Raw genomic sequence first — 27998 nt, 5'->3', positions numbered from 1 at the left:
AGCTTTTAAATCCTGCTATTTAATGCACTAGATATAACAACTCATTTTTTTTAAAAAAGCATGAACACATTAACAGTAACATCTGTAGTCAGTTGCCAGACCAGTCAGGGCTGGAGTAAAGTTCTCAGCTTGCCTTATGGATTGGATGAATACAAGGCTGCAGTTGACTTCAGAAAATTCAGTGCATATCTCCTTTCATGAACACAGGAAGAACACACACACACACACACAAACACCCTGGGCTGCCACCTTTAACCCCTTTATAAAAGGAAAAGCAGAATAAATGCACCTGGAGAGTGGGCACCTAGACTGACTCTTTTTAGCGCTTCCACTAGACTTGAGTGGTGTTTTATGGCATTTATCCATTCTACCCAAAACAACTGTTGCACGTGGGGAAGCCATCACACACTACGGCAGTAAGACTGGGCAAGCAGCAATATTTGCATGAAGTAGAGATTTACTGCTATGATAACACTGGACCCCAAAGCTAGGTCACACACAAGTGGGAAACACATCAGGAAACAGTTCTTTGAAAACAGAAACCGGGGGGAGGGGGGGGGCAGGGGGTGAGGAGAGGGGGAGAGAGAGAGAGAGAGAGAACCTGGCTGCAGGTAAACATAAAACCCTAAAATAAAGACGTGTGACTGAATGCATGGAAGCAATGTCATATTTTCTGGTGCAGGTGAAAATTCTCCAAGAGTTTCTCAAAGGAAATCTCGTCCCCCATCAGAACTCTAGTTCCATAATTGAGAGCAATGCACTTGTAAGTTTATTTGAAAACAGAAAGCTCAGCATTGCTCAAAATCAAGGCAATACTTTCAGGCCAGCAAAATTCATCTTATATCATGCCTGTCCATTCAACTAACTATTTTTGCAGCTTTGAAACAAGAAAACTAATAGCAGCTGAAAAACTCTCAACTCAGCATCTGTATGAATAACCTGACAGCTCTTTATGGAGTGGTGGAAGGAGAATGAAGGTTTTCTACCAAAACTGAAATGATGATCCATTTGCAGGGATGCTGTTTTTAAAAATAATTTCTTTTCAAGAGAATTGAAGTTATTGTAATATTCATATTATCCACCACCAAACCAACCCTGACTCTCTCAACCCGAGCAAGAAGGGAGGGAGATAGGGACAGTTTGTGAAGCTCAGCAGTTAGTGGGTGAGACACTGGGTACAGTCCTGAGGGACCATTTCTTTTGGTAGTGCACGAAGTTTTTCACATGTTGGTGCTCATTCTGGATTGGCTGTTAGCTGGAGTGAGCTCCCCTTGGCTACCTTCCCTCGGAGGAGACTGCAACAAGACCAAAACACATCCTAGTTAGTAATGTGTAAATATTCTGCAGCCTGCTTCCTGAGAGACAAAATGAAGCACAGGTGAAGCTTAGCAGGATGGCAGCAGGGGGAGAGCATACCCCCAGGTTCATTAATGATGATTTTGTGTTAACAACTTTGACAGTTCACAAAAACTTTTCCTAAAAAAGTCAAACCAGAACTTTTAAGCCACTCTTATTTACTATGTACTGGGGCTGTTGGCCCCAGAAATTGAATCCTGTCTGGAATTTAGTAATCACAGGGATTAATATACTATAGAAATTAACACATTCTGTGCAGATGGTCTATTCTCCTTAAAGTCATCCTTTTCAAACTGCAACCCAGAAGGAATACTCCTAACGACTAATGCATTTTTTACTTCCTCTGCTGAAAAAATTACTTCAAACAATCTTTGTTGAGAAAGTAAAAGATACGTCTATCAAGGACTGGACCAAAGGAATTATTCAGAATTAACCCAACCATATAAACTTCAAAGGAGATTCTGAGTTCTACAAGCAGGTTAACGTACCGGCTAGAAACACCTTATATATTTAGTATTTACTATTGTAAGAATTTGTCCAATCGGGAACACGATAGCTTCATTCCCTTCCAGAATCTTCAGTTCACCAACTTTTAGTTTTAGTTAAAATAAAAAAAAATCTTAACATTGCCTTTAAGTCCCTATTTAACACGCCCATACCTTGACATGTATCTGGTTGCGCAGGACTGCAGCTCGCAGGATCATTGCTTTGGCACGGCGCTGAAACTCTTTGCCCATTAGTAAAGACTTCTCAAAAGTTGTACTGCGCTGATCTACATCTCGAGCATACAGAATCTGTAACCAATACAGAGAACTGTAAATGGGAGCTGTGCCAGGGTCCCATATCAGGAAAACAGCTAAGGCATTATGGAGCCTGAGGTCACACACAGCTCACCCCTACTGAACACACCAGGCCCAAGAGATGAATGCGCCTTCCAAGTGTCTCAGGAATGGAGAGTTTCTAGTCTGAGTAAACCTGTTCAGTCTATAATCCATGGCTGAAATGCACTCACCTTACTGTGCGAGTCTATTCTGGCATTGATCAGTCCCTCCAGGATCAGCTGAGTGAGTTCATCTTCCAGAGCAGCCACTGTGGTGTTAAAAGCAGTGGCCATCTTGCGCATGTCTGCTGACACGTAGGGGCTGAAGTACTAAGAAGAAGAAAATATTCAATTGCCAAGGGCACTCTCCACCTTCTGAGAAACTAAGGGAAAAGCAACTGCAAAGAGATGGCCTATCTCCCTGTTCATCCACCTCTGGGATGACAGGAATAATTACCTGGATAAGGGCACGATTTCGAATCTGGGTATAAAGTGTCCTGACATGAGGTGCAAGGTACATATCTAGCAGCAGGTTGTCCTGTGCAAAACAATAAAGCAATAATCAGAAGCTGAGAAGCAATCTGGAAAAATACATTATTCCTGTGTTCTGAAACATTTATGCATATACACTTAAACCTTAAGAATATTACACTACAGCAAGACCGTATGATAAAACAAGAATGAATAAAAGAATTAGCAATATGTTTAAAACATTTATCATTTCTCTCATAAACTACTCCCAATTTCCATGCACCATGTCAGGAGACAGAAGAGCTGAACATATAGTATCTACTTTTGACAATCACTGCTTCTCACAAAAGGCTAGACAAAGGGAAGTTTAGGGTCTGCTCTGCTCTGCTCTCCTGCAACTCACCTTCATCTCATCCAGCATCTTCAGGCATGAAGCATATTTAGACTCATAAAACTTGAAGATGATGTCACGAACCTGTGGCTCCAGCTCCAAAAACAATTTGAAGGAGCTACAGATAAAGACGGCAGTGATCAGACATTGGAACTCACCACTTAAATATCCCATAACCCCATCACTCCCAAGTCGCAAGGTTAAAAACTCTCACTACCATTCAAAGATTCCAAGAATTTACCCTCTAACAGACCAGACAGCCCATTTTCAGCAGGGCTGGGAGCCTGGAACACAGAGAGATAGAGCACAGCATCAGAGCTGTGATGAAGGAAGACAAAAGACTTTTGACGAACCAAGTAGTAGAAGTGTCTGTCCACACAAAACAAAATAATGAATATGAATAGGTCAAAATCAGGATACATCACCAGCAAACAAATGCCATATCTGTGCTTGCACTGTAGTCTGTGCTGGCCAGCTTTTTGTCCCCTTCCAAAGCACAGCCTTCATTAAGTACAGCATGCCACAGACACGTCAAGCATGCAAATTTCTCAGAGAAACAACCTATTGCGAGTGTGGTAAATCTTAGGGATGTACACTCTTACTCAGCACACTCCCAATTCTCCATCACAGATTTTTAAACCTTGGGATCTCACCCTATGTTTCAGCCCACAAAAAAGGGTAACAACCCCTTTTCCACAGCAATTTAAAATTACTGCTTCTGTACATCTAGCTGATAGGAATTCAGTGTCATTGCAGTTCAATCTTTGACACACAAATATGCACTTTCTTTCAAAGACTGTAATTCTCTTAACCTTCTATATGTCATAGTTAGATTACAGTCCAAGGTGTACTAATAATTACTAAATTGTTTTAATGATTAACACCAGAACAAGGAGCAACATGAAGGCAAATTCTCCTAACAGCTGCCTTTGACAGAGGGCTGTGTCCCTCGATTTAATATCTAATATGAACTACTGATGGAGACAGACAACTGGGCTATGCAGATGCTGGATTTAACCTGGACGGGAAACTTATACTAAGAAAATTTTAGCTGTGATTAACCACTGTGTTTTAGACAGTGAAACACCACTTAATGCTAAAGCCAAACTAAGGCTCAGTGATTCTTTCTCTCCTGTATGAGAAATACTCCTGCCAGAATCCACTCTTAGCCAAAGTCCCATGTTCCAAAAGATGTCCAGTACATACAAACCACTCAAGGCATCACTCACCTACTGGAGATAACATTTCGTTGCAGTTCCTGACGGTCAAATGTAGCAAGGGCACAGAGCCCACCATACACAGCCACATTGCTGGGAGATAATAGCTACAGAGAGAGAGACAGAGAGCTGTCACTGACTAGCAAAATGGCGTAAGGGTGGCATTAAGTTTTCTACCCCAGGCCTTTCTTTCATTCAGTGACAAGATTAGTCCTTATCAAATGCAGCGGAAGCGCTCAGCCTGCTCTCACCCAGTGTGCGGGGTGACAGGGCCAGAGCAGTAACACTGCTAAGAGAGTAGACACCAATTTCAAGAGGTTTTGGTTGATTGAGCAACACAGAATTATAGATCTCACAGGTAACTCTTATGTGATCTAGAGTAGAACATTTAGAGAAGCCAAGAACAGAGACTTTAAAAACAAACAAGCAAACAAAAAAACCCCAACACAACAACAACAAAAAAAAACCAAACCCAGCCAACCAGCACAGTTCACAGCACCACCAAACTATACAGGAATGCTGCAAGAATAACTACAATATCTGAATTTTACAACCTAATACTTAGAAGAATTACATCCCCTCCAAGACCTGCACACAGCGCCCTCTGGGTCCTCACCTCAGGGAAATCACAGTGATCAAATGATGCCAACAAGAAGCACTTTGCTGCCTGTTTGTACTTCCGGGCAGCTAGTTCAGCCAAGCCTAGGAACCAGAAAAAGTTAGTCCTTTTTTTATGACAGTATACAGACTAGGGAGAATTGAAAAATCTGGGGAGTAGGAGAGGCCCCCACATGGTTGCTAGTGCCTTTACTACTGAAGAAAAAGAAGATCCTCAGACTGTATCAAGCATCCTTTGAACTACATTGACTCACACAGGTATCCTCTCTGAAGAAACTCAGGGAGAGGAAAGAGATGGCAAAAACCAGCCAGCAGTTCTATCTCACCAGCTTCATTAAATTTTGCATGTCTGGTGTGAAAATACAAAGTCTGTCAAATATGAGAGAAAAAATAAACCCAAGAGCCCTATGGACAGGTAGAAAGACAGGCAAACCATACAGGAAGCTGAAAGACTCACTCACCTGCTGCACATTTCAGTTTGGTGAGAATTGCTTGTGTCTGGCTATCTCTTTCTCCTCTTTGCTAAAGCATAAAACAAAGCAGTAGTTAGCAAACAGTATGAAAGCTATTTTGCTTACAATCATCCCCAAAATATTTCACCCTGATAATTAACGTGTAAATCTCAATGGCAAGAGGGAAATATGGTAAAACTGAGGAGAGGGAAGTATCCGTTTTGACCTTGAGTCAGATTTTGTACACACATATTATGGGAGAAGTCATAACAGGGGAAAAGAAGAAATCACTTTACAAATTTTGGAAACAGAAAACAAAGGGAAAACTCATGCAAGCTACAGAGCAGGAGCTTACTTCTGCAATTTCTGGTGTAGACTCAGCCTTGCTTACATAGCTCAGAACATGAGACCAATTCTGGAGGTAGACACTGACCTGTAGAGAGCCAGAAACAGTGTGGAGTAGGCATGGATAAATGGCATTCCTTAGATAAGCCGCATCATTGCGGACACAGGAGCCGAGTACGGGGGAGCGACTTCGCAGCAGGTATCACAAAGACACCAAGTACCATTGCCTGCAAATCTTCCTACCTTGATAACATTGAGACACATGTTGATGACATGTTTAGCACTGGTGCAGTAATCACGGGCTCGCGAGTAACACTTGAGAGCATTACTGAGGTCTCCACAGTCCAGGTAATGATCACCTAAGTCATCATGGCCTCTCCTGGAGGATGGGAATTAAAACATCAATGAACTGTATGCCCAGAGAGGAACAAAGTCAGTTTGTTCTAAACAAGTAACTCAACACACTGACCTAAGAGCACATCCCATGTTAAGTGCATGGAGGAGCAAAATGCTCTTCCTTGCTCCAGCAGAGCCTTCTGCATCTCACCTGATACTCTCCTTGATGGAGTTCCCTTTGTAATTTTTCAGATCTGTATCGAGTTTCTCCAGTTTAAGAAGAGCTTTTTTGCGTGTGGCTTCAACCCAAGCTGTGTCAAGAGGAGGGGGTTCAATTCCACTATCAGGGACAGCATCAGGTGTATTTTGCAGTTCTCTGAAAGGAAAGTATTTGAATGAAGCTATTAGGCTGAAAACACTTGGAAACAGAGGTCTGCTATGTGCCTGGCATTGTTACCTTAACAAACAGTACTGCATACACAAAATAGACCAAAGAGAAAATAAGGGTAGTGGGGAAAAAAGAAACATATTGCTAAAATCTCCAGTGCAAAACAGTAACACGAGCATCACAGATGTTTACAAATACTTCACAAAATTATTCTAATGATCTTAGGACAAGCATACTGTCACACACATGATAAAGTCTCCCCACACAAAACAGACAAGAAATCATCAAATAAGCATAACAACAAAAATAATGCAAAGAAGGGAAGTGTGGATGGATAAGCGAGATATCAAAGGTTATCCTTAACAGCAAACTGGGGGTAGGGGGGGGGGGGGGAACATGGAGAGAAGAAAAAAAACCAAACCAAAATAAGGCAAAGAGTTAAATTAAGTTTTAACTTATGAAAACAAAAGCATCTAGAACACATCTCCATAACCTACCCAAGGAAAAACAAGTATGTTCATTAATATCTATTAATATCTTAATAGTTGCAAGGACTAAACTCACCTCAGTATCTACCTGCAGCTTTTTAAAGCACAGAGATTTCAGAATGAGATAATGTCTCCTGTGCTTTATCTTTTAAAAAAGCATGAACACACATTTTACTGCTATTAAATTCTAAGGGCAAAGACAATTTGTTTAAGGTACATGCTGGTATTACATGCAAAGTCCTCCACTGTGGCACATCAATCTTAACTCTGTCAGGAAAGCTCCCCAGGGTCCCATGACCTCTTAGTACCTTGTGGCCTCGGACAGCTTTCTGTGGATTTCTTCATACACATCAACATTGAAAGTTCTTTGGACAAATGACAGAGCCATCTTAAGAGCTTCCACCCGCAGCTGTGGGCAGTGATCAGCAATGAACTGCAGCCGCTCAATGCGCATCAGCCCACTGTAGCTGGATGCATACTGCTCCAAATCCTGCCAACAAAACCTGGTCTCAGAAGGTGAAAATGGACACGCTACATCAGGCTACTACACTGTGACCTGGACAGGTTTTCCTACAGACCTGACCCCCTCAAGGAGGGCAACATGACTCAAATAAAAAATCAGTAAGATTAGTCCATATCTGCTTTCTTCAAACATTAGGATCTCCTCAGAAATATGCAGTACATTACAATTTACTTTTTTAAAATTTCAGTTGTGACACCTTTTGTTAAGACTAATCAGCTTTAATTTCAGAAGGGATTTTTTCAAAATTCTTAAAGGAAGAGACCACACACAAGAAATGTACCCACAGTCCTCAGCAGCACGTACCAGTGTGGGGTTCTCCACTACATAGTTGATATCAGGTGAATTTTGCTGATCTTCTTGTGGATCTACGTCAATCTGCATGGGCTCCACTGCACCCTAAAATATCAAAATTAGGTCAAAAGTAGCTTATTACATTTGAGCAGGAAATAACTATGTGATTCAATTTATTAAAGACTTGCTTAAATACAAGTTAAATTTTAAAAATTAAAAAGCACTCCTCAGTCTTTTGATATGCTTAGGATTTTTCTCTAGCAACACCAACAGTTAGCATGATGCTTGGTCTAACGCAAGCAGCAGCATGGCTTAGCATTCACACAGAGCAGTTTATTTGGGTTGGTAAATTATCAAGCAAAACAGTGAAGGGGTCAATAAATCTGATTCTACAAAGTATCTGCGGCATGCATTCCATTTCCCTTCCCTGAGCAAGGGCAGGTGTTAACACTCAGCTCAAGAAGTTCCCAAAGACAAAACGTACCAAAAAACTCACCACAACCTTTCAAAATTGCTTTAATGCTTAGAAGTAATATTTTAGGGGGGGCAAAAAAGGCAAAAACTGTTACACTTCTTAGAAGTATTAAAAACCATAAAGAACAGAATGCAGAATGGCAATTTCAGAGTTTCCAACATGGCAAGGAACAATTTGTCAGCACTGCAGAGATTTGCCATTAGTTGAACTATCCTACTGTAGTTTTCAAGTCCAGTTACTTAGATAGAGCCTCTTTTGCAGAAACAAGAAAATTTTATTCTCCCAGTATATCCTGCACTGCTTTGAGCCATAAGGACTCACACCTATGCAGTGACTTCAGCACAGCTGCATCATTACAGCCCCTGCATGTATTCCAGGTAAGACTAGCTTGCTATCCCATTCCACAAACTAAACTGGTCTGCTAGCACGGAATTCTTTGTCTCCTCCTAGTCAAAGTGTGCTGAACAGTCCTCCTAGGAATTACCCATTTAAAGTGAGGAAAACTTAGCTGAATGTCTTCTTATGGAATACTAATTTTGTGCACATATTACACAAACAACACTTGATTTGGTGTAAATTGCAAAAGTGGATCTCACAAAAGAAATGCCAACCACCTTGCCCCCCCACACATCAGATTATTTTCATATTTTTACTGATTTTACTGTCTGTTAAGAAATCAAAGATTGAGGGGGGTTTTTTTGACTGGGTTGATAGCTTGTTTGGTTGGGGTTTTTTTGTGAGAAAGCACAGGGCAGATCGAGATTTCCTATCTGTAAAAATTATACTCACCCACAGTCTGAGGGTCTTATTCTTTCACAAACTGGTACACACCAAATACATACCTCAACACTGAAATCTCCCAAAATCTGAAGTAAGAAGCAAGTGAAGCATAAAAACATTTGTTTCCTAGTTTAATAACCTTTCCATGAAGGAAAGGGAGGGAGGGCACAAAGGAAATTTTGATTGTCTAGATCACCACTCAGGAAAACTGTACATACAAACAGATAACTCACCATATGCTGAGACCATTACATTTCCCACTTTTCTCTACCTTCTATCTTTTCTTCTATCACAAACACTAAGTGCCAAGGTTAGATTGTTTAGGCTGTGTTTGCCTACCATAGTAAAAACTCAGTTACAGACTCCTTAGAACACAGCATTACAAAGGTAACTGCAGTTCCAGCTGGTGGAACAGAACAACTTGTGTCTTGCTAAGCTGGGAGTCTGCACTCTGCGTTTCTCACTTAATTCCCAAACAAGGAAAAATACAAGTGGTCTGGAAGTCCCAGTAGGACAAGCAAACTCAGACACTTCCAAGCTCTTTATTTTGGAAGGAAGACGTAAGGTTGACTTAAAAACTACTCACAAAGCAAATAATACAACAACCACTCCCCAAGATTTCCTGACGGGAGTGCCAACAGAGTACCAACGGGTACTCCATTGAGGGTACCCCACCAGGCCTCACACAAATAGATAATCTGGTGCCTGAGCTGAAGTCTCCTGCTGTACTCGGAAGAAAGAGGTGTGACCTATTGCTGGAGGGCGTGCAGTACAGATCTGTCACTAATGAAGGAGCTGAGTTGGATGTTGAACTGTCCCTCATTCTCTCCTCACTTCCCAAAGCCTCGTGCCCTGACACAGAATTACTACTGCTAAAACTTGCAAAAGCTAGCCTTCGCAGGTACCTAGTGTAACCGACCCACTCGGCGCTCCTGGGGCTCTCCCCTGCACTGCAGACTCTCAGTTCCTCCTCATCGGCCACCTCACCGTACCCTCCGCGACTACTCTAGCCCTGCCTACGGCACGTAGAACGCGGGAATCAAACACGGGGCCACTGCAGCGGCGGGGGACGCCACGGGTGCCGGAGGATGCTCGGCTGAGCGCTGCTTCTCGCGAAGAGCAGCGGAAGCGACACAGACGGACCCGACGGAAGGGCGAGCGAGGGCCCAGGGCCAGCCGAGAGCCGCTCCCTGCCCGTGGAGCCCAAGGCGGAGGCCTCACGGCACCCACGGAGGCCACGGTCGGGCCGAGGTCCCAGACCTCGCGTGGGAGCGCGGCAGAGCGCGGCAGAGCGCGGCCCGGCCCGGCAGGCCGGGCGGGCGGGACACAGCTGCCCCATACCTGCAAGTTAAAGACCTGGACGGGCAGCGGCATCCTCCCCTCACGCCGCCGCTTCCGGCCGCCCGCCCCTCCCACTCCGCTTCCGCTTCCGTTTCCGGGCCGCGCGTCGCGGCCAGGCCGCGGCCGACAGGTGAAGCTCTTAAAGGGGCCGCGGCCCCACTCGGCCCCGCGGCGGCGGCGGCGGCGCGACGACCTCCGGGTGCTCCCTCGCGGGGCTACCGCCACGTCCCAGAGTGCGGGGCCATGAGGTGGCCGCGCCCTGCGGCGGGGGCCCGCGGGGCTGCAGCATGAACGGTCCTTGCCTGGGGCTGCGCAGGGTGGGGGTCCTGCTGTCTCTGGGCGCCGCCGCCCTCCTGCTCTTGCTGCTGCCGCGGGGGCAGCGCCCCGCCGTGCCCCGCCCGCCGCCCGCCGCTGGTCCCAGCGCGCCCCCGCAGCACCGTGCGGGCCCCGAAGGCTCTGCCGGAGCGCCGGGCGGCGGGCCCGGGGCCGGCGGCCGTGGTGGAGGCCTCGCGGGTAGCCCGCAGCTTGCGCGGAGGGGCCGCCTCGGGGCCGCCGGCAGCTCGGCCAGGGAGAGCCTAGAGCTGAAGGACATCTTTATTGCGGTGAAGACCACGAGGAAGTACCATAAGAGCCGCCTGGACTTGCTCCTCCAAACCTGGATCTCCCAGGCGAGGGGACAGGTGAGACTTGGCCAGCGGGCAGGGATAGGCAGCCGGGAGCCTCGGCCCTGCGCTTTCCAGGGCAGCTGCTGCACTCTCACGGAGTTTCTTCTTGCTTGTGTTAGAAGCGGCTTTCTTTCTAAGACTGTGGAAGGCCGTCTTATATAAACGGTTGGTGTGAACACGCTTCCAAAAGAGTTCGTTGCTGATTACACCAGTTGCCTGCAATATGGGATCGGTAGTCCAAGCAAACATAGCTTGCTGATTCTTGTGTGACTGTGGAAGGTGCTACATGATAGTGCAAGATTCCTGGTGATGATGCATCTAAGCCGATATTTTGGACTAAGTAGTTCAGCCACCTAAGTTTTTCTGTAGAACATAAAAATTGTTTCCTTGTTTCAGAATTTCAGTCTATTCAAGTATATTAATGGGATTTTGTCCAGCAGTTGGAACAAGACGGTGTTAACAACCTGCCACTTCCCACTCTGACTTGCATTCTTTCTTCTTAACCTGCTTGACAGCTGTGGATGATTCCTAGCCAGAGAAAGGAGGTACTACCAAAAAAGACGAAAATCCTTTCTGTCTGGCAATCAGTTGTCTGTACCCTGAGACAAGGAGGGTAAAATCCAGGCTGCTTTATTGAAATGACACTCTTCTGGTTTGTAATGAAAGAACGTAACAAATGAGGCAGGGGTTGAAGTTGCTAGGGGTCTCTCTGCTACTCCCTCCCCCATTCCAGTGGATACTCTGAAACAAACGACCAAGACAGACAAAACATTCCAAATTCTGACTGAAACAGAGCAAATTTAAAATTAGAATCTGAAGTTCTTAAACGTGGACACACCATTTTTGTTTCCCACAGACGTTTATATTCACAGACTGGGAGGATCGGGAGCTGCGCCTGAAAGCAGGTGAGCTGTGTAGCAGCATAGGTGCATACTGTCTGTTATAACTGAGTTTTGCTTCTTTCATACTTTCTATAGAAGTCCCTATTTCATGCTGTACAAGCAATTAGGGAAGTTAAGATGGAGAAAATGGAGAAAATTTCTCCCTACTTGCCACCTAGACAAGATGCCTGGAACTTCTAGAATACTGGGTTCACCTTTGTACACCCTTTCTTCTTGTTAGTAAGCTTATGTTTACGTGGCCCAAAGTTATAGTAGGTATTTCCTTTGCATACATCTCATAACACTATATACCCTCACTTGTTTTTATGCACTCACACAGTTTTATGACCTCTGCAGCTTGCAGGCCAGATGGATAACCTGTGAGCCCTGCCTGTCCTGCAGTTTCTTCTCCATGTGTGCACCATGTGCACCTCAGATGTACAGTACTAGTGCCAAATGTGCACTTCTTTTGTAGTCTTTTTTTGACTATGCATGCTTCTCAAACCTGAAAGGGCTGATCTTTATTCTTCTAGGGGATCATATGATCAACACCAACTGTTCCGCTGTCCATACCCGGCAAGCTCTCTGCTGCAAGATGTCTGTGGAATATGATAAATTCCTGGAATCTGGGCAAAAGTAAGTGAAACACATTGTTCTGATTGACTTTGTTTCTTCCAGTTCTGTGCTTACAGGAAACTTGAGTAACCATCTCTGTTCCAGTAAGGAATGCAGTATTAGCTGAAATGTAGGGATGAGGGGAAGAAAGGGAGCACAGCATGAAGCAGTGTTTATAAACAAGCATTTTCTGAAAGGTGGAAAGGATTATAATCTAAAGCGGTTATTGATTTCAGCCTCTTTGCAGACTTAGCATCTGTGGGTGCTTTCATCTTTCCCATTCTGTAATTTGGGACAACAAGAAATACTTTCTGCTCCAAGCCTGAAAGACTTAAGACTCAGTTGTAAACCTGTAATTCATTTCTTTGTCCCTATGGCTTCTTGCTTTGTTTTGTTTGAAGATGGTTTTGCCATGTGGACGATGACAACTACGTGAACCCTCGGACTCTCCTGCATCTCTTGTCTGCCTTCTCACACAGCCAGGACGTCTATGTGGGGCGACCGAGCCTGGACCATCCCATCGAAGCAGCTGACCATGTCCAAAGTGATGGATCAGTAAGCAAACTTTGCAGTTTGTCTGAGAGACATCCCAACCTTCTGAGCCTTTAAAACCTTTAAAATTCATAGGATTCCCCCATAAACCAGAGTGATTTAGTCTGCAAGAAATGAACCTGGTGATGGTCATTTTCAGAGGCAGGGTGCTGGGTTAAATGCACCTTCACTCCGATGTTGTATGCATATGTATGCACAATGGAGGCTGTCTCCTGGATTGCTGTTTCTGTTCCTTTATTCATGTATGCTGTGATCTTCCTCATTCTGAGCTTAGCAGGACCTCCCCACCTTGACTGTTACTTCTCCTTTAGTGGCTCTGGGGGCAGTGTTCCTTGTTTTAGGGCTTGGGAGTTTGGGTGGGAGTTCAAGGGGTTTTTTATTTGTTTTGGGTGCAGTATCACACACATTGTCATCATCTTGAACCAACCTGAGAGGGGTGACAAAAGCTTTCTGGACAGATAAAACATTTCCAATATAAAGTGGTTGCTAAGTTTTCAAGAACTGGAAGCAAACATATCTCAATCACAAGATACATGTGCTAAGGAAAAAGTCCTAATCAGGTTGCCTACACTGGCAGGTCTAAAGATATATCAATCCACTGGCCAGAAAGTCAGTTATAATAAAGCAGCTTGTTAGGGAAGACTCTGCACAACAAAATAGTCTCCTCAGACATGGAGCCAGTATATATGGATCACCTTTGATATCCTCAGTAACACTGAGCTGGCTATGACCCTTAGTTAAAATGAACAGGGGACAGATGGAATTGGGTAGAAGTGGGGCTATCGTTTTCCATAACTCCCTTATGGTCATTTGATGGTTCACCTGCTGGCTGTTTCAAGATAGTTTCATTTGAGAGAACAGCTAGCTGCACTTTCAGCAGCCTAAACAAATCGGGATTCATCTGTAGCCTTGTTCTGACTCAGATGTATTATGTGATATCAAATAGAACCTTGAGTTCCCTTCCCTGCCCAGCCAAATGGAAAAAGCTGATTATCAGTAACTATTGTGTGTTTTTTCTTTTTGCTCTTCAGAAGACAACTGTGAAATTCTGGTTTGCCACAGGTGGAGCTGGGTTCTGTATCAGCCGAGGTCTTGCCCTGAAGATGAGTCCCTGGGCCAGGTAAGCACTGTTCCTAGCTGAGCTCCATCAATACATGTTTGGGAGGCTTTAAAACATATTTTGGCTTGTCTCCTATGCTCTCTGTCACAGCCTGGGCAATTTCATCAGTACTGCAGAAAGAGTGCGTCTTCCCGATGACTGCACTATTGGCTACATCATCGAAGGGCTGCTGGAGGTAAAGCTGCTACACAGCCCATTGTTCCATTCCCACCTGGAAAATCTGCAGAGACTACAAGGCGAGTCTGTGCTGCAGCAGGTAGGACTACACCTCATGTCCCATCCTTATAAATACACCTTAGTCGGATCAGAAAGAATACTCTGCATAGACTTAGCACTCTTCAGCAAAGAAGGATATCTACAGACTCACTCAGAGCTGTGTCCTGCTTAATTCCTTCATTTAGGTAAAAAGCGCACTTTCACCCTAGCCAGCTGGTCATATAGCTGTCCCCTCCTTTGGGGACACATTCTGCTACATGAAGCCTAAGTAGGGTGTTCCCCATCTCCTTCTAAACCCTGACTTTTTGCATGTAGCAGTAGCAGAAAGTGTAAAAGTTTGCTAAATAGTCTTCCTTGTTTTGCCTAACAAAGTTTCAGTCTTAATGCTGTTCAAAAAGGCAGCTATAGTAAGTACTTATTCAATAGCTAAGACATAGTTAAATGTTTGACCATTTTTAAGAATAATTTGTCTGAATCTCAAGAAACTTAAAGTTGCTTCTGAAAAGTCAAGTTACTTTTTAATTGCTGGGATACATTTTACCTCCTGGGCAGCAGATGGAGCCACAAGGCCATCCAGCAGCGTTGCCTGCATCACATTGCTTGGCACCCTAAGTAAACAGGAGTGTGGTTTTGCCCCTGCAACGCTGCGTGGTTATATTTTTCTGGCAATTGTATTAGGCAGCAGAAATGTACGCTTGGGGCCAGATTCCACCGTGATGTCATCTCCTTCATCTTAGTGAATGTGACTGTAGCATGAATACATTGTTTCACTGGTGATCATTGGTTCCATGAGATGATGACAGCTACCCCAAAACCCAGGAAATGTACAATTATAAAGAAAACATAAGTCTTCTTGTACCTGATACCTGAAAAATTCTTAATGCAGTGCTTGTGTGGAGGAACAGCACTCACTGGGTGTTCCAAAGATCTAAATTTTGTTCCAGATTTGAAACATGACAATCCTTTCCATGCCATTTAACATGCAAATGTTTTTATTTTTCCCCTGTGCTAAAACATTGCTATTGCAGACTTCAGGCAATGTCTGGTGAGGATGAACGTATTATTTAGTGAAGGTACAGACAGTAGCAGGATTAATGTCCTTACAAAGCTTACAATTGAAACTCATCTTGTTCTTCAGGGCAATGCAAGTTTCAGGTCTTCTGTGTATTCTCCCCCATTGCCATTAGTGCCATTCAGCACCAACATTCCTTACATCAGAACTAACTGCTGTCCTCCAAATGTGATCCATGTTCAGATTAGACAGCATCTTTGGAGACTTTCTTGGTACCGCATTCACACCCTGCTGTCTCCACTCTGGTTTTCTGCCTTAGTGTTAAAAGTTCTGAATACTTACTTATTTTTACAGGTAACCCTGAGTTACGGTGACCCTGAGAACAAACACAATGTCGTGAGTGTGGGAGGAGTGTTTGGCCTTCAGCAAGATCCAACCCGGTGAGTGTCCACTTCCAAAACAAGATCTCCCTACCTTGTTCATGTTTGTCATCTGTAAGATGATCAGACCCACTAATGGGGTTATTTTCTCATGTCAGCTCTTGTTACTGTGCCAAAAGCAGGTAAACCCACCCTCTGCTCCATCAGACTGCTGCACATTCAATGCTAGTATGTTCCGTGTATGGAGAATTCCAATCTAATGCTGTCTTTTTTTTTTTTCCCAATATAGATTTAAATCTGTCCATTGTCTGCTTTATCCTGACACTATTTGGTGCCCTGCTAAGAAGATGTCATAATTCTTGGCCAGCCACTGACACCTATGTCTTAGCTAGTTTGCATAAGACAGGAGTTGTGGAGTTTTTTGGTGGTTTTATTCTTCTGGGAGACAACCAGTGGTATCTACAAAGGAGGTAGACAGTTTCTGTTTAGAAAAGCAGTCAGATGTGGTTTGTTCAGCTGCAGCCTGGGACATTCCAAGAAGAATCTTTGTTCTTTTGTCTAGTGGCTCTTCATAAGATGACCACAGTCCTGTGTGTATGAGTCACTTTACACTTTCATCTGATGTCATGTGAACCTGTGCTTGGGCACATCTGAGGTAAATACAGTACTGGGAGTGAGACTGTTCTTACTACCCTTAGGGGTTTTTAGAAGCCACTGTCTTGAAGCTGGAGTGCTAGAGCAGACTGTAGTCCCCATGGTGACAAGAGAGGCAAAGTTTTCAGTCATCTTTCTTGGGAACAGAATTACTTAAGGGCTTCTGTGGCCTGCCAGATTAAAACTCCAGTGGGCCAGAATACAGAAATCCTGGAATTACTAGGGTAAACAAGGCTGAAAGCCTTTGTCATGGGAAAACCCTGTGTGAGGGTAAGCTTACTCAGGACTGGACAAGTTGCTTACAATGCACATTCTCCCATCATCCATGTGTACCTCCTGTGGAGGTAATTGTCAGACCTGGCTCGCATGCCAGCTGATTTGCAATGGTTGATGAGTATGATCTATTCTCTTGATATTTGATATTGAAGAAATACTTGCCTGACAAGATGGTAATTGTTCCTCCCACTTGGCCAGTAGTTGTCGCATGAGCTGGAGAAGCTTTTGCTGGCAAAACACACCCTGTTTCTGAAGCTGTGTGATGGGGGGAGGAATGCTAGATAGCTGCAGTGCACTGAGGAAGGTTTTGATGGTATCATTTGAGGACCTTTAATTGTATGACCATGGTTACTCCAGCTTCTTCAGATAATCTTTTAATTACCATAGAGATCATTGTTTGTTTTTACTCCTTAATATTTCAACAAATAGTTCATGCAGTTACTAAAAGGAGACTGCACACTCACAAGCAGTTCAGTGCTCTAGCAGTATCATCTGCTGCTGCTTTTTAAAGAAAGTAAATTTAGTTTTGAAAGGGGAATGAATGGGGCACCATATGTCTACTTTTTTGTTAGCCCAGACTTTGGCCATGTGCAAACCTTATCTGACCTGGAGAATACCATAAAAAAAAAAAAAAACTTTGCAAAACCACTGTTTACTCTTGCAGACTCTTCAAAAAATACTTTCTAGTTTAATGCTAGAGTTTGAGGCCAAATTAAGGGAAGGATAATAGTATGCCATTGTATGATCTGGAACTGTGATTACTGGCTTGATTGTGGACCTAGCAGAAGTTTCAGGTTTGTAAATGGCTGTGCTCAGCTGTACTATGGGCTTCAGGTACTTACTTAACCTGGCAAATGCCTGTAGTGTATTCAAGTATGCCACTTAGCACAGGTGTCAGCCTCCTAAAATATACCATGTTCCCTGCATTTTAACAAACCTTTCCGTGTTTACCTCAGTACATTGCCTTCTTTGCATGATTTTAGTTAGCTCCACTGAGGAGCAAACAAGCTGACTGCTACTTACACAGTCCTGCAGCTCATTCTTGTATTTCTCCTTTCTGCCATGTGTACTAAGGTGACTATGAGGTATAGAAATAAGAATGCTGCAGGGAACTAGATCAAAGCCCAGCTAGCACACTGGCTGTTCCCTAATGGGCTGTCAGTGTTACAGCTGTGCCTGTCACAGAGGAGGATTTATGGAATAGCAGGTTCTACCTCTTTATTAGGTCTTCTGCTAACTAGAAGTGAGGCATCCTGTGGTTTGATGATTTGTCATTAATAGTTCTGGAGATTCCTGGTATCCATATAATTTTTTTTAAAACACTTGTTAGGTTCTTGGTTTTGAAATCCTGTAGCAGAAAACTGTGAAACTTTGGGAGCTCTTGAGGTGATTTTGTCTTCAAGCACTTCTTCTGAACTCTTCTGTTGGAACTTTTCTTCCCCTTCCACTGGAAGCAGCCTCTTGTAAGATGACAGACAGCATGGACTGGGCAGCAATTGTGGCAAACTGCAGTTAAAAAATTACAACACTTTATATTGATGGCAGCAAAACTAAACGGTAGAAGTTTCACATTGTGGTTACAGGTCACACTAGGTGTGCCAAAGAGGCAGTGCCCTCAAAGTTGGGACGGTGTGTATGGAACTTAAAAAGGACCATGTTCTCTTGCAGGGCAATAGGAAACTGTTCAGTGTGTTCAGGCCCGTTCCAAGGTTTCTTGTGTTGAGAATACAGTAAGCTGTGTGGATCTATCAGGATGCAGCTTTTTCATCAAACTACTTTTTCATACACAAAGTGATTCTATAAAATAAATATTTAAATATGTGAAAGGCTGTGTTCTTTCATATTTCTTCACATGTGCTCTGTTTCAAAAATGGACCATAAACCCACTAATCCAGAAAACTACACCCTCCTGTCAGGCTCATGTGACGCCAAGGGCCAAAAAGCAAGTAAGCTCGATGACTGGGATGTGGAGAACAGATAAGAATGAGAAGAATCCTTGCAGATGCTGATTAACAAATATACTCAAAGAATTGAGATAATGACTATTTTAGCTGTCATCTTCATCAGCAACTTCGAGGGGGCAGAGCTGGCAGGTCTTTTTCATCAGCCTGGGTTTCTGTGGTCGCTCAAAGCTAGTCCTGTCAAGAGTGAGAGCCAAGAAACTTCACCTCTGTGTGCGTCTTGCTGGATGCGCCTGGAGACGGCTTCGTGCTGCGTTCCCTTGGCGACGGGCAGCGTCCGGCCCCGGAGGCGAGGAAAGATCGCGCTGCTCTCCCGCTCTGTCGGGTCGCCCCGCCTCCGGGCTCCGCCCCGGCCACAGTCCAGCCGAGCCATGGAGTCGTATCTCAGCTTCCGCGGACGGAGGGCCCTGGTAACTGGGGCCGGCAAAGGTTACCGCGGGCGGAGGGCCGGGGGCGGGGGTCGGGCCGGGGCGAGTCTGACGCCGTCTCCCCCCAGGGATCGGTCGCGCCGTGGCCGTGGCGCTGAGCAGGGCCGGGGCCCGCGTGACCGCGCTGAGCCGAACGGCGGCGGACTTGGAGAGCCTCACGCGGGAGGTACCGGATCCCCTCCTCCTGCCCCCCTTCCCCGCCCCAATAACCCCGCACCGGGCCCCCGGGCTCCCTCGCGGCTTCCCGCCCACGGCGGCCGCCCTCGCCGCAGTGCCCGGGCATCGAGACCCTTTGCCTGGACTTGGCTGACTGGGAGGCTGTGGAGGCGGCGGTGGGCGCGGCGGGGCCGTTCGAGCTGCTGGTTAACAACGCGGCGGTGGCGGAGCTGCAGCCGTTCCTGGAGGTGACGCGGTCGGCCCTGCAGCGGTGAGTGTTCGACCCCGGCCTCCCAGGCGGCTCCCGCACGTGACCGCAGCTCCACGGGAAGCTCTGGGGCCGAGTATGCCCGCCACGGCGTCCCAAAGCTGTGAACGTCAAAAACGGCGGCAGAGCTTTCCAGAAAAGGGTGTTATTAGAGGGGAAGTAGCTGGAAAGAACAAAGACAGCAGCTGATGCACAGACACCAGACAGGCTGACATGCACACTTTTAGCAATGCCCCGTGTTGGTGGATTTGTTACTGCGTATGTCCTTTTTCTTTACTGTCTTTTCATTTTTTATAACATCACCTTTCATTCCTTAAACAGCAAAAGGAAACCAAGCACTGGCTCTTACATCCATTTGTAAGTAGCCAGAACCTACAGTGTCACCTCCAGAATGGTGGGCTGCCCCTGCCATCCCACTGGCACGGGAGGAGAGTGCCTTTGCTGCTCATCAAGCTCAGAGCTTCCAGTCTAGTTCCAGCTTGGTTAAATTGAAAGGTAGTTGTTGCTAAGACAATTCAGAAATAGGGACAACAAAGCCAGGTAAGGAAGCAAAAACCAGTCACGGTGGGAAATTAAATTTGCTAACTACAATAACATGACATCTTTTTTCTCTGAAAAGCTCTGTAGTTTTGTTGTGAGTATGCTTTAGGACACAGGCTATGTTCAGTCCACGTCCTTCTGAGAAACTGGGTCATGCTGTGTCCCTATGTTGAAAATGGCTGTTGAGAATCTAATAAAGGTTTGTGACTAGAACATAAAATGTATAGATTCTACTAAGATCAATCTGCAGAAGTGGCAGGCGGAAGCCTGACTAAGGAAGCACAATGTAGCAAACAGAAGAAATGCTGCCTCTATTACAGCAGCTTTGCTGTATAAATCTATGTGAAGGGTTTGCTTGACCTAAGAGTCATCTGCCCTGGCTGACACCCAGGGCTCTGTTTAAACTTTGACACAGGAATTCCATTAGGCTGTGTAAGAGCAGAGTCCTGTTCGAAATGTGCCTGATGCCTGCACCTCCCCACACGCTGACAGGCTTGCAGCCAATGGAAAGTGCATTGCATTCACACCTGACCATTCTGGCTCCTCCTACACTTTGCATTTCTGTCCATGTCCTAGACTATCACCAGTGTTTCCAAGAGACCAGCAGCACTTGTCCTTTGCTGCCTCCCAGAACAGTTCTCTGGGCTGGGCTACAACCACTCTGTAACTTAAATTTGATTTATTTGTAGGTCTCTTGATGTGAATTTTGGGGCTGTGCTTCATGTTTCCCAGGTGAGGAAGAACAGTTGCTGCAGCTGCCTCCATGAAAAGCAGTGACTAAACTGTTGTACATAGCAGGGATATGTGTCCACTGTCGGGGCTGAAAGGACTGCAGTCCAAAGTCAACCCGACAACCTACATGTACAGCCCCTTCACGGGCTCTTGCTTTGACTCTCTTGTAAGCAGGAGGCAGTGAGGACTTGCTTCCTCCAGATGTTTTTGTTCTTTGGTCTACCATACTAGCCCAGTTAGAGTCCTGTGGAGTGAAGTAATGATTTCTCTTTTTAGGATTCTGACATTCCTCTTTTTTTTTTTTTTCTCTCCTACCCCCTCCCAGATAGTTGCTCGACAGATGATTGCACAGCAGGTGGCAGGGGCTATTGTGAATGTCTCCAGCCAGGCATCAAAGCGTGCACTGAGGGATCATGCTGTTTACTGTAAGTGTGTGCAGCTTGAGCAGTGCCCCTCTGAGTTTTGATCAGCTGGAGACCCATAGTCACCAAGCTGCCCGCTGCCAGTTCTGGGTAGTGGAATACCCGTGTGTTCCAGACCAGGTGCTATGTAGTTAAATACCTCCTGTTCTTCCCTTCTCTTAAAGGTTCCACAAAAAGTGCTTTGGATATGCTGAGCAAAGTAATGGCAATGGAACTGGGACCCCACAAGGTAGGAGTCTGTGAGAAAAAAGTGTGAAAGCTGAACCTGAGCACAACCACAGCAGTTGGGTTAGCTTGTTTGTTCCTCCTGGTCCTAGATTAGGGTGAACACTGTGAACCCCACTGTGGTCATGACTGACATGGGGAGAATTAACTGGAGTGATCCTCAGAAATCTGCTGCCATGATTAATCGGATTCCCCTGGGAAAGTTCGCAGGTCAGTGATGTAGGGCTGCTCCCAGCTGTGCTCTTGTGTTTTCTCCAAGCCTTCCTTCTCACTGACATCAGAGCCAGAAGTACTTTGCTGATTTTTGGGCCAAGTGACAGCTCTGCTGAATGCATTTTGGCTGAACTCCTGAAGTATTTGATCAGGACAGGGTGAGAATCAACCCTCCTTCTTGCTTCTTCTACAGCCTCCTCATCTTGGGACAAGTGAAATGAACTTAGTCTATTGCTCATAAACCTGACTAGGTGTTTGCTGTGACCTAAGCATCATCTGATCACAAGGACACTTTGATGTCCAGCTTTCAGCCACACTGTCCTGGACACTTCATCAAGCACAGTTTGAAGGCAGAAACACTTTCCTGCTCTAATTACCTGTAGAGGTCAAAGGCAGACCTTTTTAGGTGCTTGTTTTTCTGGTACAATTTGAGGTGGCCATCAGATGTTCTCTGTGTTTGATTGCAGAGGTGGATGATGTGGTGAACAGCATTCTCTTCCTGCTGAGTGATAAGAGTGCTATGACAACTGGCAGCTCACTGATGATTGACGGGGGCTTTCTTGTCTCCTAAGATGACACCTGCATTTCACACCTGGCCTCAGTTTACATATGAGTACTGCATAGATGTAAACTGGATAGTAAACAATGGATTGTAAACAATGACACAGACCTCTTGCTGGAGGGGCAGCAGGGCTGAAGACTGTATTAGAGGTGAGGCAGAAAATCAGCTTTGCAAGGCTGCTATATAATAAAGCTCACATACGCCTTCATGGAGAATGTTTATTGCACCAAATAAGGTTTTATCTTGTCACTCTACATGATGATTAGAAATTGGACCTCTCTTCCAACCCTGTTCCCCCCCCACAACCCTTCAGAAGCTCTCCCTGTTCCATCCAAATCCACAGAGTCTGTCTGTATTTTCAGTGGGAAGGGAAAGAAGTTAGCAGACTCCTCATTGCTTCCTTTGCTGTCTTTAGTAGAAAAAAAAAAATAGAGGCAACAACCCCAGCCCTGCTCTGCAGAGACTGGATTTTGGGGGGAGGCCCTGCTAAAGACTAATGGGGGGGAGCAGCACCATGCTGTCCTAGGGTGTGCACACAAAAAGGCAAATGCATTGATTGCACAGAGCTGTTTCACTCACAGAGTTTGGCTAGTACCCAATAAAGCACCTAATGATTAGTTTTTCAGCTTCTCATTTACGTTGACCCTTTCCAGGGCTGGTTATGATTTCTTTAACAGTCTCAGGAACATTCTGCTAGAGCACCAGTTTGTTAACTGTTAGCCACAGCAGGCTGGGCAAGGAGACTCTACCACCCTCCCAGCTATTCTTGTCTTTCAGCACCATTGAACTCAGCTCCCTCCCCGCTCCCACCAGGATCTTCACCACCTGTTTCACCTGCAGGTTGAAAACAGGTGTTTCCAGAACAGGATGGATGTCTCAGCCCCTTCCACTTGGAGTTCAGGAGAGCCAAAACAGCCTGTTGCCCGAAGGAGCTACCTTGCCTTCCCCGTTGTACCTCCCCTGGGGGCTGTATAGTCCCCAGCTGGTCTCCTGCCCCCACTGCCCCTTCACATCAACACTGACGTTAAATCAAAGAGACATTTAAAAAACACTGACTTCGTACATGATGAAGGGCCCTACACATCCCAGCCCCCTTCAGAAACACCCAGCTTAATATGCAATCTGTCAGAGGATGACAGCATGCTGAGCCAACACCTAGGCCACAGCCCTCAAAACATGGTACACTTTTTGCCAGGCTTCTTCACAGGCGGTGGGCAGAGCACAGCCCGGATGGCTTCATCAAACACCGTCTTCAAGCCCCGCTGTGTCAGGGCAGAGCATTCGAGGTACTTTACCGACCCTGGGGAAAGAGAGCTCCAGCTCAACCACTCCAGTTCTACCACCATACGCTGTCCCTCACCCCCTCACAAAGTTCAGTGCCACCGACATCTGTCTGCTCATGAGACTCACCGATCTCCCGAGCCATGGCCAAGCCTTGGGGATAGGTGATGGGGGCCAGTTTCTTATCACGTAACCTTTCAATGGTGTCCTTATCATCCCTCAAGTCCAGCTTGGTGCCCACCAGGATAATAGGTGTATTTGGGCAATGGTGTCGGACCTCAGGGTACCACTGAAACAGAGAGGCATGATAAGAAAAGTAGTTACATGAGTGGCCATAACCATGAGGATGCATTCCTACTATTGACAACGAGAGGTTTACTACTGACATGGTGGCAACACCTGAACGGGATACTGCTGCCTACAGTTCTAATATGCTCTGCAAAAAGAGACTAGTGCAGATGTAATAATGAAGGCACCAAGACAAAGAATCATGACAGACATTGCCAGCTAACTGCACACAGCGCTGCCCTTAACTCTATTTTAGCTTTTAAGACATCCCTTATCTTAAAACACAGATTCAGAAAGGCAGTAACTTAGCCAAAGAAGTCATGAATAAAAAGTAGGCCCTGCTTAAAACCTGCAGACTATGATTTTCCCTCACCAAAACATTACTGCTTGAAGTTTTGGGCTTGTAGGGCATGGTGCTGGGTGGGGCAGGGAGTGTCACTAGTTCTTCCCTTCTACTGTTTCACCCAGGAGGAGAATACTTTACCTTAGCTCTGACATTCTCAAAGGAGGCTGGACTCACAAGGGAGAAGCAGATCAAGAAAACATCCTGTGCAGAAACAAGAGGGTCAGCTGTGCAGAAAGAAAAAGCTAGAGACAGTGGAGGGAGGCTGCAGAGGGAGCCTGAGAAAGGACAACCTCCTTCCACAAGCAAGGACTGCTGTGGCTTTAAGAAATTCTTCCCCATTAAGGGTGTTAAACTAATTCAGAGAGGGAAGGAATAGACCTTGAGTGTATGATTACATCTTTTTCCACAGTGCTGGGCTCTGCATGTTAAGAGCCTGAGGCCTCAAACATCTTAACAGCGCTAAGGGTTTCACCAGCAGCACAGCTGCTTAGGAACTGCTACACCCAGAAACACTCCTAGTGCAGCCGGGGATCTGTCCTGCTGAGAGAGAACGGGAATATGGAACTGGCTACACTTGCACAGCAGCCCTACAGCATTCCTTTTACTTGAGCCTCCCTGGGGCACCCATAACTCTTCAAAGACCATTACAAAGCAGGGACTAGAAAAGGACAATCTCTTAGGAAAAATCAGATGTGATACTTCTTAAACAACTGAATTATGGGTGCAGCTGCAAGAACTCAGACTTTCCCCAAAGGGAAGAAGCATGCCTGTCCTTGGATGCCTCCCTGTCTCTGAGAGGGAAGCAGTCACAAGCCAGTCCAAGCCCAGCACTCACCGTTTGTGGGTAGGAAAGTGGCCGCAGTCGGTCATAGTCTTCTTGCCCTGCTGTATCCCAGAGGCCCAGGTTCACTGGCTTTCCATCTACCATCACATTGGCAGAATAATTATCGAACCTGCCAAGGAGGAGTCCCCATCAGTGACAATTTTGTGGTGACCTTCAAATCTCTATACGGAATTCAAAGGGGCAGTGAATCAGGAAAGGATATTGCAGCACAGTTCCAGTGGGGACAATTTGCCTTCCTCACACACAAAGCCACAGCATCATCCTCACCTGTGAAGTTCATAGTCTGATTTGCAACAGCCACCTCCTCACATACAAACCCAACTTTTACACACACGTGCATACGAATCAAAAAGCAACTGAAGCCCAAGGCCATTACTTACACGGTGGGAATGTATTCTCCAGGAAAGGCATTTGTGGTGTAACTGATCAGCAAGCAGGTCTTCCCTACAGCTCTGCAGAGGGTAAGAGTGACAAGCATAAAGAAGGGTACAGCACGGAGCATTAAGGCAGTAAAACTCACCCTTCCCCCACGGAAAACACAAAAAAAGTTACCGTGTGAGAAAACAAACCTGTTGCAGGCTAGAACTCCCTAGTTGTCCCAGACACGGCCTGAACTCAAAAGGTGCGCCTTGCCCGAGCACTTCCTGACCCTACTCTCTCCCACTCCTTTTCCCTACCCATTCAGCCCTCAGCAAGACATCAGTCAAAATATAGTTGTTTCATGAACCAAGAGAGGCAATAAATTAGGGTTGTGTGCTAGGCTCAACAGATGCATAGTAATTCAGCAAAATGGAAAAACAGTGAGGTTAAAAAACACGCAACAATGCAGAATTCTGCAAGCTCCTCAGATAGGAATTCACTGTCAATAAATACAAAGGGGAAAAAAATAAGTATCCATAAACAATACTGGACTTTAAAACTGACCGCTGAAGGTTTGGAAAAAGATTAGCGAAGAAGGATGAAAATACCAGCTCAGGGCTTTGTTGGAGGTTGGCAGGACTGGTCAGCCCAGCAGTGGCAGCTGGCAAGGGCCAGGCCAGGCCTGGCTGGCAATAGTGTTAAGCATACAGACTTTAACCAGTCCTACAGATTTCCTAATGGAAAGCTTCGCTGTAAGAATGGAGGAGTACCAGCAGTGTGAGCAACCTCTTTACCATGGAGAAAGTTGTGAACTGCAGACAACCTTCCAGAAAAAGATGGTGAGTGCCAATGCCAGGAAAAGCTGGCTGTGAGGTGCCTGGGTGAACCTGAATAGCTAGCAGAGTTGGGTATCCCCTACCCAATTCTGCAACCAGACTGACGTAAGAAAAGACGTCAGACGAGAGGAACAGAGTCGACAGTCTCCTGCACACACCAGGATGACAGAAAGCACAGAGACAAGGGACCACTATTACAACTTCTCCTCTGGATTAGGTCCCCTCGGTCTGAGAAGAGAGAAGTTCTGTCTGCTGACTGGTCCAACTTTCCTCCTGAACTGACTTCTCTCTCCCACCAAACAGGGAAGCTTGTAATTCACAAAAACTGTGTATCTATGTGTTTCCAACTTCATTTAGTCTGCACTGTTGACTTGGTCTTAAGGCAAAACACAAGACGGCAAACCTTCAGCTGAACTCCCTTTTCAACATCCTCTGCTCCCAGTCATTCCTCTCCCCGCTGCAATAAGGCTGTGTTGTTTGGGTGGCTGGCTTTCTCCTACTCCCTTCTTTAGCCCCCACACAGGCTGGAACCTGGAAGGCCTCACCACAAACATGTATTTGAGGTGGTGGCACACACGAGAAAGGGGAAGTCTAGTCCCTGCCTAAGACCAGTTCACGTTTAGGTCTGAGTACCTCAGCTCTGTTCTTGCTGATGTGATCAGAAAAGTAAACTGGAATTGTGAAGAAAAATATGAAGGATGAGCTAGGAAAGTTACAAAGCAGCATAAATCTAGTGCATGCCTGCATCTTGCAGGCAGATGTGTTCCCAGAAAAAGGCATTTAGGAAGAGCCTAAAGAAAAAAGCAAAAAGGGTGACAAGGAGCACATGGTGAAATCAGAAAGAGCAATGCATTTCTCCTCGGATCAACAAAAGGACATATGAAACCTGCAAACATCAAGATTTTCGGGAGGACTCTGTCATGAATCAAGCACGTACAGTGAAAAATAGCGAAATACCGGCACCTAAATAAAACAACAAGGAGGCAGATGTAAAACCCAAGAGAAGCCTGTTTGCTACCCAGGCAGCACCCAAGTTCATGAACTATGAAAGGAGCAGGGCAGGGTTGCGCGAGCCGCGGCAAGGCCCCAGTCTCCCGCCGGCCCCGCTCCCGCCGCCCCCGGCCCAGCCCCACCCGAGCCACGCCCTCGTCAATCCAGGCCGGACCGAGCCTCGCCGCCTGACGCGGGGCCTCCCGCCGGCGGAGCAGCTCTCCCGGGACGCAGGCCCGGGCCAGCCCTCCCTCCTTCCCTCGGCGCCGCCGGGCCCGTTTGGTGCGGGGCTGCGGGGGCCGGGGCGCGGCCGGGGCGGCCCCTCCCGCACTCACCCGTCGCCCACCACCACACACTTGATCGCCTGCATCTGCCCGCGATGGCGGCGCCGCGACTGCGCCGCAGTGACCGCCCGCGGGGTGGGGCGGGGCCGAACCGAGTGGAGCCGAGCCGTGCAGAGCCGAGCGGAGCGGGGCCGAGCCGAGCCGAGCCGTGCATCGGGGGCAGGGCCCGTGCCTCCCGCCGGCCCCGCCCCCGCCGCTCTCCCGGGGCCAGACGCGGCTCCGCCGCGGGCGGTGGGACAGAGAAGCGGCGGCCCCGCCCCGTGAAAGAGGCGGCGGGTGCTGCTCAGGGCCGGTTACCGCATTGGGCCCACCGGCGCGAGGACAAAGCTTTAAAACCTGGTTACGTTGTAGCTGCACAGTTCACCGTCATCTGCCCAGAGCTGCTGAGGAACAAAGATGGAGTAGCAAAAATCCTGCAGGAAGATGGCTTTTGGCTCCCTCCAGCTCCCCAAGGTATCCTGCCGGGAACAGAGGTGCCCACACTAGTGGACCTGTCTGAAAACAGCAGGCTTTGCTTTTCCCTTACCTGCGGGTCTGCA

General features: G+C 46.4%; 4 protein-coding genes across 5 annotated transcripts; 2 read left to right on the top strand and 2 right to left on the bottom strand.

Moving 5' to 3' along the window:
• GPS1 (G protein pathway suppressor 1) lies at positions 1 to 10373 on the bottom strand. The gene is made up of 14 exons (XM_082294018.1): positions 10293 to 10373; positions 7709 to 7801; positions 7191 to 7372; positions 6218 to 6382; positions 5914 to 6049; positions 5681 to 5758; positions 5335 to 5395; positions 4872 to 4957; positions 4268 to 4362; positions 3051 to 3156; positions 2634 to 2714; positions 2369 to 2506; positions 2016 to 2150; positions 1 to 1295 (listed from the first exon to the last, which is right to left on the bottom strand). The coding sequence occupies exons 1-14, from the start codon at positions 10323 to 10325 to the stop codon at positions 1221 to 1223; spliced, it is 1464 nt and encodes a 487-aa protein (XP_082150144.1). The 5' UTR covers positions 10326 to 10373; the 3' UTR covers positions 1 to 1220.
• Positions 10374 to 10436: 63 nt separating this feature from the next.
• RFNG (RFNG O-fucosylpeptide 3-beta-N-acetylglucosaminyltransferase) lies at positions 10437 to 18480 on the top strand. 2 transcript variants are annotated; one of them, XR_014226964.1, is made up of 9 exons: positions 10437 to 10972; positions 11814 to 11862; positions 12372 to 12474; positions 12855 to 13008; positions 14037 to 14125; positions 14216 to 14381; positions 15708 to 15793; positions 16023 to 16388; positions 17994 to 18480. XR_014226964.1 is itself a non-coding variant. In XM_082294014.1 (8 exons), the coding sequence occupies exons 1-8, from the start codon at positions 10580 to 10582 to the stop codon at positions 16087 to 16089; spliced, it is 1107 nt and encodes a 368-aa protein (XP_082150140.1). In that variant the 5' UTR covers positions 10437 to 10579; the 3' UTR covers positions 16090 to 18480. The 2 variants fall into 2 exon arrangements, 1 of the variants encoding a protein (XP_082150140.1); XM_082294014.1 differs by having other exon boundaries at positions 16023 to 18480.
• Positions 18481 to 18978: 498 nt separating this feature from the next.
• DCXR (dicarbonyl and L-xylulose reductase) lies at positions 18979 to 22378 on the top strand. Its single transcript, XM_082294234.1, has 8 exons — positions 18979 to 19053; positions 19121 to 19218; positions 19325 to 19479; positions 20706 to 20748; positions 21074 to 21173; positions 21335 to 21399; positions 21488 to 21605; positions 22076 to 22378. Exons 1-8 carry the CDS (start codon positions 18996 to 18998, stop codon positions 22177 to 22179), a joined length of 741 nt encoding a protein of 246 aa, XP_082150360.1. The 5' UTR covers positions 18979 to 18995; the 3' UTR covers positions 22180 to 22378.
• On the bottom strand, positions 22373 to 27525 carry RAC3 (Rac family small GTPase 3). Its single transcript, XM_082294235.1, has 6 exons — positions 27451 to 27525; positions 25310 to 25381; positions 24921 to 25038; positions 24224 to 24286; positions 23581 to 23740; positions 22373 to 23470 (listed from the first exon to the last, which is right to left on the bottom strand). The coding sequence occupies exons 1-6, from the start codon at positions 27483 to 27485 to the stop codon at positions 23340 to 23342; spliced, it is 579 nt and encodes a 192-aa protein (XP_082150361.1). The 5' UTR covers positions 27486 to 27525; the 3' UTR covers positions 22373 to 23339.
• Between the last annotated feature and the right edge of the window lie 473 nt (positions 27526 to 27998).

This window comes from Coloeus monedula (assembly GCF_965178545.1).
Source record: "Coloeus monedula genome assembly, chromosome: 19".
NCBI classification, from domain to species: domain Eukaryota; kingdom Metazoa; phylum Chordata; class Aves; order Passeriformes; family Corvidae; genus Coloeus; species Coloeus monedula.
Note: the sequence above shows the minus strand (reverse complement) of the source record. Positions and strands in the feature narration are given on the sequence as shown.